The following is a 17,759-nucleotide window of genomic DNA, read 5'->3' on the forward strand; positions in this document are numbered from 1 at the left end:
CTTTTCCATAGCACCGGACGGGTACCCGACGTACAATTGTACGACACGAATCTGACTTACAGCCGCGAAGTCGGAGGTGCAACACGACCTCCACACGCATCCACCTCATGGTACGACGTTAACCGTGACGCACGAACCGAACACGATCAACATGATCGATCGGTCCACTTCGCGGACGCGTACCATTCAGACCGGCTACCCGCCCCGACATTCTATGCCCCCGAACGGTCAGTACTCATTCCGTATGAGGATTTGCGTGCAGCGCGAGCATCCCTACCCGAGTTCTCCGGAACAAAGGCGGAGGACCCCGTACGGTTTTTGGAGAATGCTGAATCGATCCTAGGACAGGCTAGAATCCCACCAGCGGGTTGGACAAGGGCAGTCGAACCACAACTTAAAGGGACAGTCGGAAAATGGTGGACCTCCATCAAAATCCTGGACCTGTCCTGGCATGAATTTCGGTCCGAATTTTTAAAAAATTTCGACAACGCCGAAATTCAGGCCCAGTTACGGGCAGAAATAGTTTCTGCGCGACAGCCCGAAAATCAAATCCCGTCCGAATTCGCCCTCGCGAAAAACCAATTAGCGAGCCACAGTTAGTAGGTATAATTGCGGGCCTAATGCGCGACGAATACCGGACCCACGTTCGGTTGCAGCGGCCAGCGACATTTGCCGAGCTACGTCGAATAGCCGCAATCCTGGCTCCCGCAACGAACCCACCCGCTCACACACCGGATCGAGCACACCACACTCAAGGGAAGAAGGGTCCCCTACAGGCGACCCGGCCCCTAAATACACCACCCACCCGCACCACCACGGAAAGTAAACCTCCACCGAGACCGTGTAGATACTGCGGGGGGGTCACATTGGCACAGTGAGTGCCCACACAAACCGTCGTCTCCGGGAAACGGCGGGGGAGGTGGAAGGGATTAGTCCTTCCTACCACTTCCACACAACTCCACACCACCTATTCGAATTTACAAGGCACACACACACCACCATTTGGCATTACGGACGGGTATATTACCAACAGACACCTCCCAGGCAAATCGTACCGTAAGTCGGCTAAGTCGACTACTGGACCAACGATTACCGAACAGTCGTCTTCGGAAATATCCTCCGTCATTTCGCCCGTGGTTGCCCAAAGCACCACGGCCTCCATCTCAATTTCCGACGTTCAAACGTACGCTCGACAGTAACAAGTCGGCTGCGTCCCTCAAATCCCAAACCTACACCACCCCATTCACACGTACCACCCCAAATGTGGTACACAACCGGCTTCAGGGGAAGTCTTAGGTGTAGGGACAAAGGTAATAGGGAAAGGAACGGTTGTCACCAAAAACAATAAGGGAAGGGCAAATCACGCGTGTCCCCCCCTTTCGGAAAATTCGCCTGCTCCAGTGGTGCGGTCTCCGAGCACAGAGGTAATCGACAAGGATGTCATGGTAATGGCGGTTCGCCCCATTCACCAAAGACCCACCGTCGCGGTTAAGAACTACTTGCCCCGCTCGTATGAGTCCCCCACGTTTGGAAACGCTAAACGAACATGCCCCGACAAAATCCCGACTCCAGCAGTGGAACTCGAATTTAGGTCAGGCTTCGTAACAGCGCTTCTAGACTCACAGGCCCAAAAATCGTATGTAAGCCCAACCATAGCCCGTAAATTCGGATCACCCATAAACGGACTACCCACACTGGTTAGAATGGCGGATGGACACACCACCTCCACAAGTGGTACCGCCGCCTTCGAAGCCAAAATCGGGGACCTCACCATCCCTTTCGAAGCGACCATAATGGATGAACTGTATTGCGACGTATTACTAGGACATGACTTCCTCGTAGAGCACGAAGTCTCTTGGGATTACGCCGCATGCACTATTCACCTGGGCGCTAGAAAGAGGACCACCACATGTTGGAAAGGTCACACTGCACCCAACAACACAACCCCCGATTTATCAGCTTTGGAAATCTCCGGAAACCCGGAAACGCGCGCAAATTTCACCGCTGTATTAAACAAATACGCGGCGGTTTTTAGCGACCGGGTCGGCAGAACCAAGCTCATTGAGCATGACATCATACTCAAAACTCAGACACCCATCGCACTCAAACCTTATCCCTATCCGATAGCGAAACAAAACATTATCGATGACATGGTGACCCAGGGCCTAGTTGAATCAAGCACCTCCCCATGGGCAGCACCAGTAGTCTTAGCGAAGAAAAAAGACGGCTCACCACGCCTCTGCATAGACTATAGGCGCCTTAACGATGTGACCGAATCTGACGCATACCCGATGCCCGACTTGAACAAGTTGATAAGGCAAATGAGGGGAGCGAAAGTTTTCAGCGTTTTGGACCTTAAGTCGGGTTACTGGCAAGTACCACTTAACCCGAACGCTAGAAAATATTCAGCATTTTGAACTCGCAGGGGATTGTATCAATTTAGGGTCCTCCCTTTCGGTCTCAAGAACAGTCCCATGACATTTGTACGGCTCATGAATGAGGTTTTAAGAGGTTATCTGGATGAGTTCGCCCAGGTGTATTTGGACGATATTGTTATATTCTCCGCAAACCAGGACGAACACCGATACCACTTGGACAAAGTACTTGAACGTCTCATGAGATATGGACTGACGTGCCACACTAAGAAGTGCAAGATTGGTTCCACCGAAATCTCCTTCTTAGGGCATCTTGTTGACTCTGAGGGCATCCACAAACAACCGGAAAAGTTGGAGTGCATAAAAAACTTTCCGGTACCAAAAAAAGTTAGGGACTTGCGTAGGTTTTTAGGCGTGTGCAATTGGTATTGTCAGTTTGTGAATAACTATGCCGACATCATTGCCCCCTTAACCAACCGACTTAAACAGGGAACGAAGTGGTCATGGACAGATGTCGAACAGAAAGCCTTTGACTCTGTCAAAAGTGCCCTGTACGACTCGCCTAAATTATCCCCACCCGATTACACCGAGCCTTTCTGTCTCCAGACTGATGCTAGCGAACTAGGCGCTGGCGCGGTACTTTTCCAAAGGGGTGACAGACCGGAGGAAAGACGCGTCATCGCTTACGCGAGCAAAAAGTTCTCGGACACCCAGAAGCGATACGCCGCCGTAGAACACGAGTGCTTGGCAATTATATGGGCCACGGACAAATTTAGACCATACCTTGAAGCACGACCGTTTAAGCTCTTTACAGATAACGCAGCACTAACTTGGCTTCACCGGGCAAAGGACAATAATTCAAAGTTAACGCGATGGTCTCTCCAACTCGCAAACTTGGATTTCCACACGATACATGTACCCGGCGTGCAAAACGAGGGACCAGACATGTTATCACGGAACCCTGCCCCAGGCCCACCCGTAGATGAGGATCAGCTTGAGGAGCGCTTGGTAGGGGTACCCACTTCACCACCCACCAACACTACTAACCCCCCCGCTGATAACATCTTCACCACAGTCGAAACGGTCGACGTACTCTCCGACGTCCCGTTTTCCACCACAATACTCGCGTCTTGGCAATCCAACGACCCCCAGACGCGAGACATCATCAAATCAATTAAGTCGGACATCCCTGCACGTAACACCAGAAGCGCCACGAAAGATACGGACACTTTTGTCCTATCGGATGGCCTCCTGCGGCAAAACGTAAAGGGCCACTTATCAATCGTGATACCCAAAACCCAATCCCAACAGGTGATCTGGAGGTATCACGACCACATCACGGCTAGTCACCCAGGGTGGAAGGAAACTTACCGGGCAGTCAGGGACCGTTTCTATTGGAAGGGGCTCAAAAACGACGTGAGGCTGTATGTCAAGTCATGTCACATATGTGCATGTACTAAACCACTCAACTCACGGTCGAATAACCCCACCAACTCCAGAAAACCCCGACACCCCTGGGAGGTTATCAGTATAGATTTAATGGGACCCTATCCTCGCACGAGTAAAGGAAAATCCTATATCTTGGTAGCCACCGACTGCTTCAGTAGATGGACCGAGGCATACCCGCTCGGAACAGCCACTACTAAAAACATTACCGAAACGCTCGAGCGAGAATTTTTCTCACGTTTCGGCTACCCTCGCGTGTGTCTCAGTGACAACGGCCCCCAGTTCGTGTCAAACGACATGCTTAGCGCGATTGAACGATGGGGGGCGGAAGGTTGGACCACCCCAACCTATCACCCAAGAGCCAACCCGGTCGAGCTCCGCAATCAGGACTTAAAGAAAGGACTACGCGCGGCACTCACCAACAACGGCAAACACACCACCTGGGACACGAAGTTAGCCCCCATTTTATTTGCTATTCGAAATCGGCGCAATGTACAGACAGGATATCCACCATCGGTGTTAGTACTCGGACGCGAGTGCAAAAGACCCGGGGATTGGACCCTACAATCTGATTCACATACGCAGGTCGAACCAATAAACAGGGATAGACTTAAGCGGGAGGTAGAAATCACAGGCAGACACAGCCGGGACATAGTGGCCGAGAAATGCAAATTCTCGGAGGGAGATATGGTACTATATAAGGCCCACCACTTGTCCAAGGCGCACAAGGGATTTCATGCGGGATTCGCACCGAAATGGTGGGGCCCCGTAAGGCTGGAAAAACGAGTTGGTAAAGGAGTTTTCCTAACCGATCAGCTACCGCCGAGAAAGATCCACGTGTCCTGCCTAAAACGCGCACATAATTAATTAATTACACGATTGCGCGTTTTTCAGCACCACCTCCAGCCACCATCAGCGAACAACATGGACACTAACAAGGTTGTGGAGATGTTGGAAAAGGTTAGGGAGGCGGTCACGTCACAGGGATCGTCGGGAAGCTGCCGCACAGTGGACGACGTCAACAAGGCGGGGGTAGACCAACTGCGGGCTGAGCTGCTTCTTTGGACAGCCTACTGCCGGGGGTGGGCCGACCGGACCGCCGACCTGGTCAAGACACTTGGCTCCTCGGCGGCGAGGTCGCCGGGTACACCATCAACGACGAAGACACCACGCCCGTGGACACACCAGCGGGTCCCAACCGCCAAGGCAACAGGTTCGAGGCGCGTGAGGGCGGCTACCGGCACAGTGACGGCCACCCTTACCACACCGGCTACCACCACCAAGGCACCTCCACCACGGCAACCCACCCGCCCCGCAGCGACAAAACGGGACATCACTTGGGTGAGGCCGGCTCCGGGGCGTCCATTAGTCCCGAGGATGCCACCAGCAGAACCACACCCACCGACGACGGAGTGGACGGGGATGCCAAGCCGCGTGGCGTACGTGGACCGCCTACCGACGCCACCACCTGCACCTCCCTCCGACAAGCCAGGACCATTGGAGCCCTGGCCCAAGGCCGTCAAGCCGACAACATCAACGCGGTCGGCAGAACGCTCAGTCATTAGTTGTAACAATTATTATTATTATTGTATTACTCGTATATTGTTGTGCACGTACTTGAGTTTTGCACAACTTATATTTAAAATATAATAAAAGAAAAAGGTACTGGTGCGAAAGGAAAAATATCTTTTTGTTAAACGAAAATAAAGTTTATTAAATTTAAGACGAGGTTCTGCTCACGAACATTCACACTTAACGACTGCCTCGCTAGTCGGGATCCGGGTACCGTGAGTGTGATCCAAAAGGGTTGTCTCAGCACATTCCTTACAGCCCGGTCTCGACTGCGATGCTAATACGCAGAATAGTGGTGACACAAACAATCACGTATAATTATAATATAATATACATAATACTATGCTGCTTACTAACTAATATAACAGGGGTTCTTAACAATATATATAAATTGTAATAATTGTATATTTTTATCCGTTATCATGTAAAATTATGTTTTATTATTACATATAGCAATTTTTTTTTAAATTTATATTACATATATACTGACTTAATATTATAACCATTTTTTAGTGCTGTATGTAAAATATATATATATAAAATCTTTTATTCTTTATAAAACCATATTTTTATTTATTTTTTTATGTAAAATATATATAAAATGTTTTATTCTATATAACACCATATTTTACTATTTTTTTCCCCCTCCGACTGTCGGAGAACAAAAAATAATTATCAATGCAATATATATATGTGTGTGTATACTACATTAGTATATTTACGTAATACTTTTATTTTAGAAAATTCTAATACCAGATAATAGTCATTAAGAGTGATAATATTAATAACAATAAATAAATAATGTTTTTACGCCTTATAAAATATTTCTTTATTATAAAAACCAATACAAACATATAAATTTTTATTTAAACCTATACCTAAATTTTTGGCCTAACTGCCCCAGAAATATAAATATTAGGTTTTTATCAGGAGCCAGGTTAAAATCATCTATTTCAACATCCGAAATAGACCTCTACCCAATGGTCCTCCTCCGCAGCCTTCATCACCGCTATGATACACGGACCCTATTGGGTGGTTGTTTTCGCCAATTGTTCCACAGCGTACTCACGTTCCGGCGTGAGTTCGCCGACACTAATTTTTTCCACGGCTGCCTCTTTCTGGATTCTTTTTTTGAAAGAGTCCATGCTAAGAAAGAAATTCAATAATTATTAATTTTAAATGAAAAACTTTTCTTCAACAAATTATATTATAAACGGATAGTAAAGGATGTAATACTATCTAGACATTTATATATATATTTATTAAACCTAGTTAATCGTGAATAAATTTCGTGAACGTAACACATGTGATTGTAATAAAAATAAAATTCCATGCAATTAATTTAAAACTCTAAAAAAATATGAAACATTTTATTATGATCGAATCCGATCGAGTAACGTAAGATTTATTATATATATATAAAAATTTCTTGCAAATAATAATAATAATATGACTTACTCTGTATTAGAAATGAGTGGTACTACTAACCGATACTGGATATGCTGGTAGTGATGTTGGTGGTGTTGGTGGTGGTGACGGCGGTGGCGATGATGTAGCTGTTGGTGACGGAAAACGTTGACGCAATGTAAAAGAAAAAAATCCTAAAGAAAAAAAAGTTACAATTATTTTATTTTATATAACCACACGAGTGTTTATTTAAAAATGTTTATTTATAAAAATAAAACGTAAAACGTACTTACAGAGAAAAATCGTAAGTGTTGTGATGACCGCGAGAATAGTGAAAAATAATAGTGTTCGGCGGAGACTGGTCTCGTGCGTGATGATCTTGAACGACTGAACGAACTATGCTATTTTTTAAACGGTCTAGGATGTGTTAATATAACGAACCCATTCCATTTTTAAGGATAAATACACGTCTTAATCAAATAATACCCTTGGACAAAAGACCGGATGTATAAAGATAAAAACAAAAATAAGTGTTCCGATCACAAGCGACCCGTATTCGTAAATTGATACATCGTTAAGTACTCGCCATTTAAGATAAAAATACCATGTATACGCATGTCGAGACCGGCGTGATCATGTAACATTTGTAGATTGTGGACCTTATACATATAATACATATATATATATATATTTAAAATAATTTCAACACATTGGTGTTAGACAATAACATATTTTTATTCCACAATATAATCGCACATAATATTATTTCAAGAATTATTTAAAAACCATTTTTTCAACATGAAAATTCTATAATATGTACATTTAGTATAGTTTAAATTTTTATGATATAAACAGCACGCCACCGATGGCGGTAATGATAAAGGCTTTTGACTGATATTGGCACATATTTGACTCAGGCGTAGACATCCGAGCTGTTGAAGATCAACAATTTCCACGTTCGGCAAATAGTTATGAATAATTTTCTTTTTCTGCTCGCCTTTCACGTAAATACACGTATACGTATGTCAGTGAATCGAAAATCTGATCGAGTTCCGAGTATTCCACGTCGCCGCATTCCAGTGACAACTGGTGATAATTACGAAATAGCCAATTATTCACTGAACGCGACCTGGCATTCTGATATTCAGACAGTAATTTCATAATGTAGTGTTGAGAAGCACAACAGTCCAGATCTGCGTCCATTATTGAAAGTTCCTTAACCCTAGATTACTAACCTTTTTTATTTGCCTTTATTTCTAACCATTTGTCAATATGACGAATACTATAAATATTATGAACATTTAACCATTTTTAATTGTTTTTTTTCAATGAATCAAAAATATAATTTATAAAAATACAATAATTAAACTTTTGGATAACTTTATTGTAAATAATATTAGTAAAAAAACATTTTTTCTCATTTTTAAAATGTAAAATCGTTAAACCTCAACATAAATTATAACTTTATAAAGGTATAAAATAATTATATAAATGTAGGTAATACACAAGTTATTTAGCATTACAAATTGGACAAGTTATGATGTTCTCCACAAATATGTTTTTTACATGTTGCACATTGAGTTTTTGTCATTCGCCTTTTTTTATAGAAACAAAAAGTGCAAATTTTTCTTTTGTTGATTGATGTTCCCTCTTCTGTTTCTTGAGGTTGTAGTTAAACTGTGTCTTTTATTCCTAAACTATCTTCAATATGTTTCTTCAAATTTATCGGCAATGTGGGAATAGAAAGTCTTGATCTCATCCAATCTTCACATAATTGTTCTTGTAAACGTATCATGAATTGAAAACGAGACAAGGGTTTCGAGCCTGAAGTATTATTTTTGCAAAAATTATGTAAATAAATAACATATGCATTAATTGAAGCTATATTAATCATGTTATAGAAAATACATAATGGCCAACGTTGTGTTTTTTTGCCAGTGTTCATATTCTGACACATTTGGTCAAAGCTATCAACACCACCTTTTGTTTCATTATAGTTCATAATTATAATTGGTTTTTAATTTGTTTCATCTATTGTGTTATCATCATGAAGTGAAGAAATTAAAGTTACAAGTTTGTCTGGTTTTGCTTTGAATGACACAGCTACCAAATTATTGGCAAATAAAAATAACGATGAATATGCTTTTCGATTGATATATTTTAGATCGATGAATTCATTTGGAAATTCTCGTTTATTTCGTTTTATTGTTCCAATAACAGTAAGTTCGTAATCTGCAAGTAATTTTTGTGTCAATGGAACACTAGTAGACAAATTAACCATGGTAATATTTCGGTTGGATCCTTTAACTGATGAAATTAAACGTTCAACAAAGTAATTAGCAGCAGGTTCATTAGTTGGAACAGTTCCCTTACCACAATACGGCAATGCGCTTATCATATATTTGGTCTCATTGTCACACATCATTATTATTTTTACACCATACTTGTTTGGTTTAGATGGAATGTACATTTTAAATGGACATCGGCCTCTAAAACCAACCAACTGTTCATCAATAGTTAAGTATGAACTTGGCTTATATAAAGTTTCACAATTTTTAATAAGAATTTCCCAAACTTCCGAAATTGGCGCAAATTTAGTTATAAGTCTTATATTTTCTCGAGTATCTTTTGAATCAAATCTTAAACAACTTACTAAAAAATTAAATCTGGCAAGTGACATTGTAGAACGGTATCTATAGCCACAAAGTGAGATGTCAAACAAATGATTTGCCGACAAGTGGTTATTTTTCATTGCAGCAGATGAGATTAAAATACCCAATAAACCTTTTAATTCATTTAAATTAATATTTTGTAAAGTACTTTTTTTTTGAATATTCTGTGTATAGTTTTATTTTTGACGAAAAATTTCTTCATTTGTATGATTAATTATTTTATTCAAAATATCAGACGAGAAAAATAATAAAAAACACTCTAGTGGCTCTGATGCATAAATAGCATTTTTTGTTGGCCCAGGTCTAATATGAACTATGTTTTTAGCGACGGTCTTAGAAGTAGATGGAAGCAAATAAGGTTTACTTTTCCATGTAAATCCATTTTTTCCTACAAAATTATCTGTATCAAAACAAATTAATGACTCACGTGGTATGTTCTGACGTGTTTCGATGGTTGGAATTTCATTAACATTCGGCTTATTTACTTTAGACCTCTTTTTCGTTTTCTCAAGAGAATTTTCAATTACTAAAATACTTCAAATACTAAAATGGCTTATTCTAAATTTGCTTCTTCGATTGGATTTGGGTCATATTCGGGGTCAGCATCACTATCGTCTTCACAATCTTCTACTGTATCTTCATTTTCACTATCTTGTTCTTCCAGTTCTTCCAGTGCCTTCAATACATCATTCTCATCCATTATTTCACGTGCCATCTAGAATATTTATAATAAATCCATTTATTTCAATTTTACAAAAGAACACCGTTGTTTTAACGATACGTCACATGAACGAACAAAAATAACATATTTTGATAACTATTCGTCAAATAAACGAATGCAAATATACTATAATTACTTACCATTCGTCGATTCGGCGAAGTAGTTCTTACACAATCAACGGCTGAAAAGTCACTAGTCATGCTAGATCGCTAAACGTTATCGGGATAGATATAGGGCATAATATATGAGAGATACAAGGAGGGTTTAATGGTATTAGATAAAATGCCTAAAAATAGCAAGAATAAAATTATCAGTGTTCGTCGAATCGACGAATAGTTAGCGATCTAACGGTTGTTGATTCCCAATACACATTCAATATCTACGATACCTGCAGCTGCTGCTGAAGTAGACATGATTTTACCGCGAATATACTCGTACGACGACGACGGTTCAGTACTGACTGTGCGTGCAATATTATTTCACATTTCGTTTTGGATGTTCTAAATTATCTATGTGATCGGCTAGAGTCGACACAGTTTTATGAATAGATACTATCTGACCAGTTTCCAGTCTCAATTCGTAGATAATTTCATTTGTTTTTCTCGCATAAGCCATAAAACGTATTTCCAAGTCCGTGCACGATGTCTCTAGCAAATTTATTTTATTTTCGACCGTCTGTACCGCTGTAATAAGACCTGTGATTTTTTCCAAATGTTCCGTAATTAATGCACCGTGTTTATTCAATTTGTTTTCGAAAAATCGACGGTTGTCTTCGATCAATTTATTCTGCACGGCGATCGGTGTACGACCAAACACGTCCATGACTAATCGTATCGTTTATAAACGCGTCTGTTTCGTATTTTCCACGTTTCAATTCATTGTATTTAATTTTTATATTTTCTCTAGCACTGATTATGTCCGACAGTAATGACTTGTTCGACTCACCCATGATTATATAGAAATGTCGGTTATTTCACTGCAACAATGCGTTATATAACAATAAACATATCGAACCCAAATCTATAACGTCCGTTGTCACGCTCATCTTCCTTGCTAATAACGATAAAGTCGAACCTGCTACGTTGCCAACATTTTGTGCAGAACGATTTAAATTCCGAGTACGACATATCAGTGGATACGTGTTCCGCATATGCGTGTTTCAGATTCATTTCGTCTTGTCGGAATAAAACGATAAAGTTAGGCCATTTGCACACACACCGATAAAATCGGAACCGGAGCCGGCGCCGGTACCGGTACCGGTTGTTCGCTTTTTTCACACATACCGGTAAAACCTAAGCCGGTGCCGGTTTCATTTCACACACTACGAGGAAACCATGTTAAACAGTTTTTATACTCACTAGGGTAAAGTCGTATTTAAGTTATTTTCTCTGTTGTTCTCAACAATGTGTGCTGATCTTAACAAACGTTATCTGTTTGGGCTACTGTACCTTCGAAGGAAGTACCGAAGAGACAAAATTAAAAGACAATATTGGATTCATCCTATATTAAGTGTAAGGTACTTGGAAGGAAATTTTTACACACTTTATGAAAAACTCAGAGAAGACCAAAATACATTTTTTAACTATTTTCGTATGAGTTCTTCTACTTTTGATTTTCTGGTAGAACGACTATATATTAGTATAAAATATCAGGATACTCCAATGCGAGCATGTGTTCCTCCGAAAGAAATGATTGCGGTAACTATAAGGCAAGTGAAAAATAAATACATTTAACATTTACATTTTCTCAATAACAAAATCTTTTATTTATTTTATAAAATTTATACATTCATTTATTTATTTCATACATGATTTAAATTAGTATATTATGAATAAAGATATAATAATAAAATAGTATTTAGTACCTATATAGTGTAATAAAACTGAGTGTTTCGTATTAAAATCTAACTATAATTAAAATTCATGGTGAATATAGTGTGGATGGCCCGGGTGAATTTATTTTAGAATTAAGAAAAGATGTCTGGGTTAACGGCGGTAGACTTTCATCCAAATGATAAGTTTGTTGTGTAAACTGATGTTGACTATCAAAAATTAAATTAGTTTGTTGATCATTGTGATAAGAGTTGGAAAATGTAGAAGGCTGACATAAATATGGCGTGGAAGAACTAGAAGTTGATCTAAAAGTGATCGTCGATGGAGGGTGGTTATTTGCACGCCTGTTAATATCTTTTATTAATTGTAACACATTCATGCGAAAATCTAGTTCATCCTCGTCTGACATTTTTCTCACAGAAGGTGTGATCGAAATAAAAAATGCTTCATCTTCGTCAGGGGGATTTTCCAGAACTTTCAAAATTTGTCTGTCAATGTCTTCTTGGCGTTCTTGCAACCGAGCTTTTTTGGGAAAGTTACGTTTATCATTTTTTACTACACTAACATTTTGCTGAGATTGTATTTCTATGTTACTTTCTGATTTTCTTATATCATGATCTTCATTTAGGAAGGAGTACTTATCATGTTGGGTATCATCTATACTTGACTCAGTATCATCTGATTGTATCACTATTTAACAAGAATGTCAAATGGTCATGGTATAAATATTTTTTAGAAGTGTTATGGCCAGATTTTTTTTTTTTAAGATTTAACAAAAGCGTCGCGAATATTTTGACATTTTCCATTGATTATTTCCCCTAAAAAAATTAAAATAAATACTATAAAAAATATGTTTATTTACACCGATAATTTTTTTTTTTTTTTTTTAATCGGAAAATTACACAATTTTTAATAACCATTTTATGTTCAGTTTTATTTTAAGGTACCTTGCTTCTAGATCAACATTTACTGACCTTCATTACTACTTCAGATTAGGTATAAGCACAATTAGTAAAATTGTTCGTTTAGTTTGCCACTTCTTGTGGGTTATACTAAAAAACGAATTACTTCCACAACCAACAGAAGAAAATTGGCAAAAAATAGCAAGAGATTTTTAAAAAAACCGCTCAATTTCCAAACTGTCTGGGCTGTGTGGATGGGAAACATATAAGAGTAAATAGATTGCCACGAAGTGGGTTAATGAATCTTAATTACAAAGGATATTTTTCTATTGTTCTTATGGCGGTGGCCGATTCAAATTATAAATTCACCTATGTAGACATTGGAGCTTATGGTAAAGATTGTGACTCATCAGTGTTTCAGCGTACTATTTTTTTTTGAGTTAATAACGAGTAATCAATTAAAAATACCAGTGCCATGCCCTATAGATTCAACTAGTAATATACATTTTCCATTTGTACTTGTAGTAGATGAAGCATTTTGGCTATCCGAATATTTAATGAGACCTTATGCCGGGCATAATCTTACAGAAAAAAAAAGAGTTTTTAATTACCGTTTAAGTCGGGCCAGAAGATATGTCGAATGCGCTTTCGGTATTTTAGCTAATAAGTGGAGAATTTTACATAGGGCACTTAATGTATCAAAAAAGTTTTCGAATGACATAGTAAAAGCATGTGTTATTTTACATAATTTAGTTAGAATAAAGGATTCACAAATATATGACATCGATGTTTATGAAACTATAACGCTGCATGATTTACCTAGAGCTTTATGTAATAGATCATCAAGAACTGCAAATAATTTAAGGGATCGTTTTGCAGACTACTTTGTGAGCACAGAAGAATCGTTGCCATGGCAATTGAAAATAAATTGAGTTAATACATATTATATCTACATTATTATTTTAACTTATAAATAAAATATTTAAGAAAATTATTATTTATTGAAATATTATAAATTAAAAATAAGATTATAAAACTACTTTATTACTTAAATAAATAAATTACCTATTTTTAATTGTTCCTTTTTGTCTTTGTGTACAAAATATTTTTCAAAAAACGTATACACTTCATTCCAGGCTTTTTGTTTTTCAATTCTATCTTTAAATCCATCTGTTGTCTTATCCCACAAACAAGGCTTACTTTCTACGAGCTCAATTAAAGTGACAACGTCGTACTTAAACAATTTAGTCATTTTTGGTAAAATGTACGTACTACGTACCACAACGAGATTGATGTCAATACTAAATTAAACTATGAGAGTTTATTAAAGTAATATCATACGACATAATATCATATATATCATATCAATATAATTATTTTTAGGTTTCCGACGGTACTGACAATACCTGTGCCGACCTGTGTGTACACGTTTGTATAAGAAAACATTGAAATCGATAATTCGGAGATCAGTCCGGCATTCGAATTATCGAATTCAACGCCGACTGCGTATTCCGGAATCGTCCACCGGACCGACAAATTTACCGGTCCAGTCTATGTGTGAAAGCACTAACTTAATTACATTGCATCCGGCACCGGCGCCGGTTCCGGTTCCGATTTTATCGGTGTGTGTGCAAATGGCCTTAGCGTTATCGCGAATCAATACGCATGAATACGATTGTGCCAGATAACACACATCGATCTGATTGTGCCGACCGCGTGAAAAATACGACCGTACAATATTTTGAGATTCCATTATAATGTCGTCAAAAATAAACACTTAGTTGGGTAGTGCCTTCTCGGGTGATAATACACGGTCGTTTTCTTGAAATTTAAATAAATTCACACCGTCTACTTTGTTCCTCGAGCGGTGACGGCTCGTGGTGATTTGACAAAGGGGTGCGATAATTTTTTTTTAATTTACTCAGAATATTAAATCAAAATTATTAGATTATTTATTTATTATCTATATAAGTTTGGCGGTGTCGCGGATGTAGGCAGATAAGATTACGATGTACAATCCGCGTACCGTACAAATTAAATAAAAATGGCGTCAATATATAAATGGTAAATAATAATAATAAAAACACCACGTCTTTTGTACGACGACAAAGAATATATATTGAACAAGACAAGGTTATAATAATGTTAAAAATAATACAATAAAGCGAACTCGCGTGAGTCGAAAGTCGGAGTCGGTTAAACACGTGCGTAACGCGAGTTGAGACGAAAAGGTCGGTCGTGGACGTCGCGTACGTGTTGTTCAGACGAACGGTCGAACGAGAAGAAAAAGCTCGGCGCGCGTAACGGCCGTGTCGCGTCGGACGGTCGTGCCGGGATAAGGCAGTGTGACCAATCCGGCGGCGGCGAGCGTGGTGAAGGAATATGTGGCAGTGTGTCCGCCACATAAGTACAGTAAAACCTCGTTAAGACGCTCTCGAAGGGGAAATCGTAAAACCGCGCATTATGCGGGATAGCGTTATAGGCGATATCCCGCCTATTAAAAGCGTTTTAAATGTAATAATAGATAAAATAAATAAGAAAAGTTTTTATAATGTGATTTGTTATGTATTACACAGTAACATAAGTTGTACATATTTAAAATTAATAAAAAAAAAACCTACACCTACCACCTAATGATTGCAACGGTCCTCGTTCCGCCGCCCGAATTGTACGACAGAAATCATCGCACATCATAGCTTATACCACCGCTACCGCCGCCGCCGATAATATGATGTTTTGTCTTCTATAAAAACCGGTTTTTATATGTGCGATTCACAACGTAGCACACATCACATAATATCGACAGCCGCGCTGTAATATATTCATTACTACTATATACACATATATATACAGTGTGTTCACGCTAAGAGGTACCACGAAATATTTCAGTTGGTTGACCTTGTATTCAAATGGGGTTTTCGGGAAAAGAAAGGGAGTACCGAAATACACAATTTCAGATAAATTTCAAATTTTTAACTTTATCAGTGCGCGCATGCGCAATACAACTTACTTTTTTTTAAATGGTAACACCGTTTTTTTTCTACAGATTCGGGTGGAGAATTTTTTTTTAAACAGTTTTTGTATTAAAAGTTTTTTTATAACTGCAAAATTGGCAAAGTTATAGTATGTGGAAATTTAAATTTTCGAATAATCTGTTTTTGACGAAGTTTGAACTAAATTAAACTTAATGTTATTTGAAAATCAAAACAATATTTCCGATATTATTAAATACCTGTTTGTAGACAGATAAGATAAGAAAAAGATCTTTGTCGACATTTGCCAGTAATTAAGGTAGTAAATTCAGTTCGTTATACATTTATTTTATAAAAAAATGTTGATAAATTATTTTCACTGACTAGAAATAATTGTTTTAATAATTTGAAACTTGTCTTGTGAAGATACCTATTCGTGTAACATCGTGTTTTTAATCCTAGCTATGCATCACACATTTTTTTGAACAAGTATTTACCTATTATTTTAATCCACTGTTTCACATAAAATAATCTTATTAAAATGAATAATAATGAAAAAGTCGAACTTATATTAATTTTTGGAGAATGTAATCGTAGTTTTCGACAAGCAGCTCGAGTATACGCAGATCGGTATCCAGATAGGTTTCACCCAAATCATAATTATGTCCATAGACTTCTTCGTGGATTAAATGAAAACGGTCAATTTCCTAATAATCCAAATAGACAACGGCAGCCTAGACCAAATGATTTTGATGAAGACACTGAATTACAGGTAATAGCTTACATACGTGCTTATCCACGTTCATCAATAAGACATGTATCTCGACAAATTGGTATATCAGTTGGTGCAGTTCATAAAATTTTGAAAAAAAACAAAATGCATGCGTATAAACCTGAGTTTATCCAACATTTAAGAATTGGAGATCCTGAACGTAGATTACAATTTTTGGCATGGTTTAGTATTCAATTTGAAATCGACAATTTATGTTATAATCGTATTTTGTGGAGCGATGAATCTAAATTTACAAACAACGGTATAATGAACAAACAAAATAATAGATTTTGGGACGATACAAATCCACACTGGTTTCGAGAAACTAACTTTCAGACAGTTTGGGGTATAAATGTGTGGTGTGGATTAATCGGTAGAAAACTTATAGGTCCTTATTTTTATGACGGAATCCTTATAGGTAGAAGATATCTAGATTTTATTGCTAATCAGTTACCGTTACTGTTAGAAAACGTTCCATTAGCCACTCGGGAAAATATGTATTTTCAACAAGATGGTGCACCAGCCAGCGCACAACGCCATCATTGTTCGACAACATTTAAATGAAATTTTTCCTAACAGATGGATTGGTACCCACGGAGTAATTCCATGGCCGGCAAGATCTCCAGACTTGACCCCCTTGGATTATTTTTTATGGGGGCATTTAAAAAATATTGTATATGCGGACCCACCTATTTATGTCCTAGATTTAAAAAATAAAATACGACTGTCTTGTAATAATATAGGAGAAGAACAAATAAATGCTAGCACATCAAGGGAATTTCTAAAACGTTTGGAATCATGTTTGGAACATCAAGGTGGAAACTTCGAACAATTTATTAGATAGAGCTGTAACTGTAAATAAATAAATTTTGATTTAAAATTCATAGTATGTACATTTTTATAATTTTTATTACCTTCAATTGGCTATCTTATTTCACATTAATTAATGGGAAAACTGAGATTAAATTACCATAAAAAAGTGTTTGTTATACATTATCTGTCTACAAACAGGTATTTATTAATATCGGAAATATTGTTTCGATTTTCAAATAACATTAAGTTTAATTTAGTTCAAACTTCGTCAAAAA

At 38.4% G+C, this 17,759-nt stretch overlaps 2 protein-coding genes across 2 annotated transcripts; one reads left to right on the forward strand and one right to left on the reverse strand.

The window, feature by feature from the left end:
* Nucleotides 1–8,817: 8,817 nt before the first annotated feature.
* LOC112680822 (piggyBac transposable element-derived protein 4-like) lies at nucleotides 8,818–9,480 on the reverse strand. Its single transcript, XM_025551037.1, has one exon. It carries the CDS (start codon nucleotides 9,478–9,480, stop codon nucleotides 8,818–8,820), a length of 663 nt encoding a protein of 220 aa, XP_025406822.1.
* A 6,960-nt stretch (nucleotides 9,481–16,440) lies between these two features.
* On the forward strand, nucleotides 16,441–17,515 carry LOC112680823. Its single transcript, XM_025551038.1, has 2 exons — nucleotides 16,441–16,671; nucleotides 17,195–17,515. The coding sequence occupies exons 1-2, from the start codon at nucleotides 16,441–16,443 to the stop codon at nucleotides 17,513–17,515; spliced, it is 552 nt and encodes a 183-aa protein (XP_025406823.1).
* Nucleotides 17,516–17,759: the final 244 nt, after the last annotated feature.

This window comes from Sipha flava, unplaced genomic scaffold (genome assembly GCF_003268045.1).
Source record: "Sipha flava isolate LNK unplaced genomic scaffold, YSA_version1 18145_pilon_pilon, whole genome shotgun sequence".
Lineage (NCBI taxonomy): Eukaryota > Metazoa > Arthropoda > Insecta > Hemiptera > Aphididae > Sipha > Sipha flava.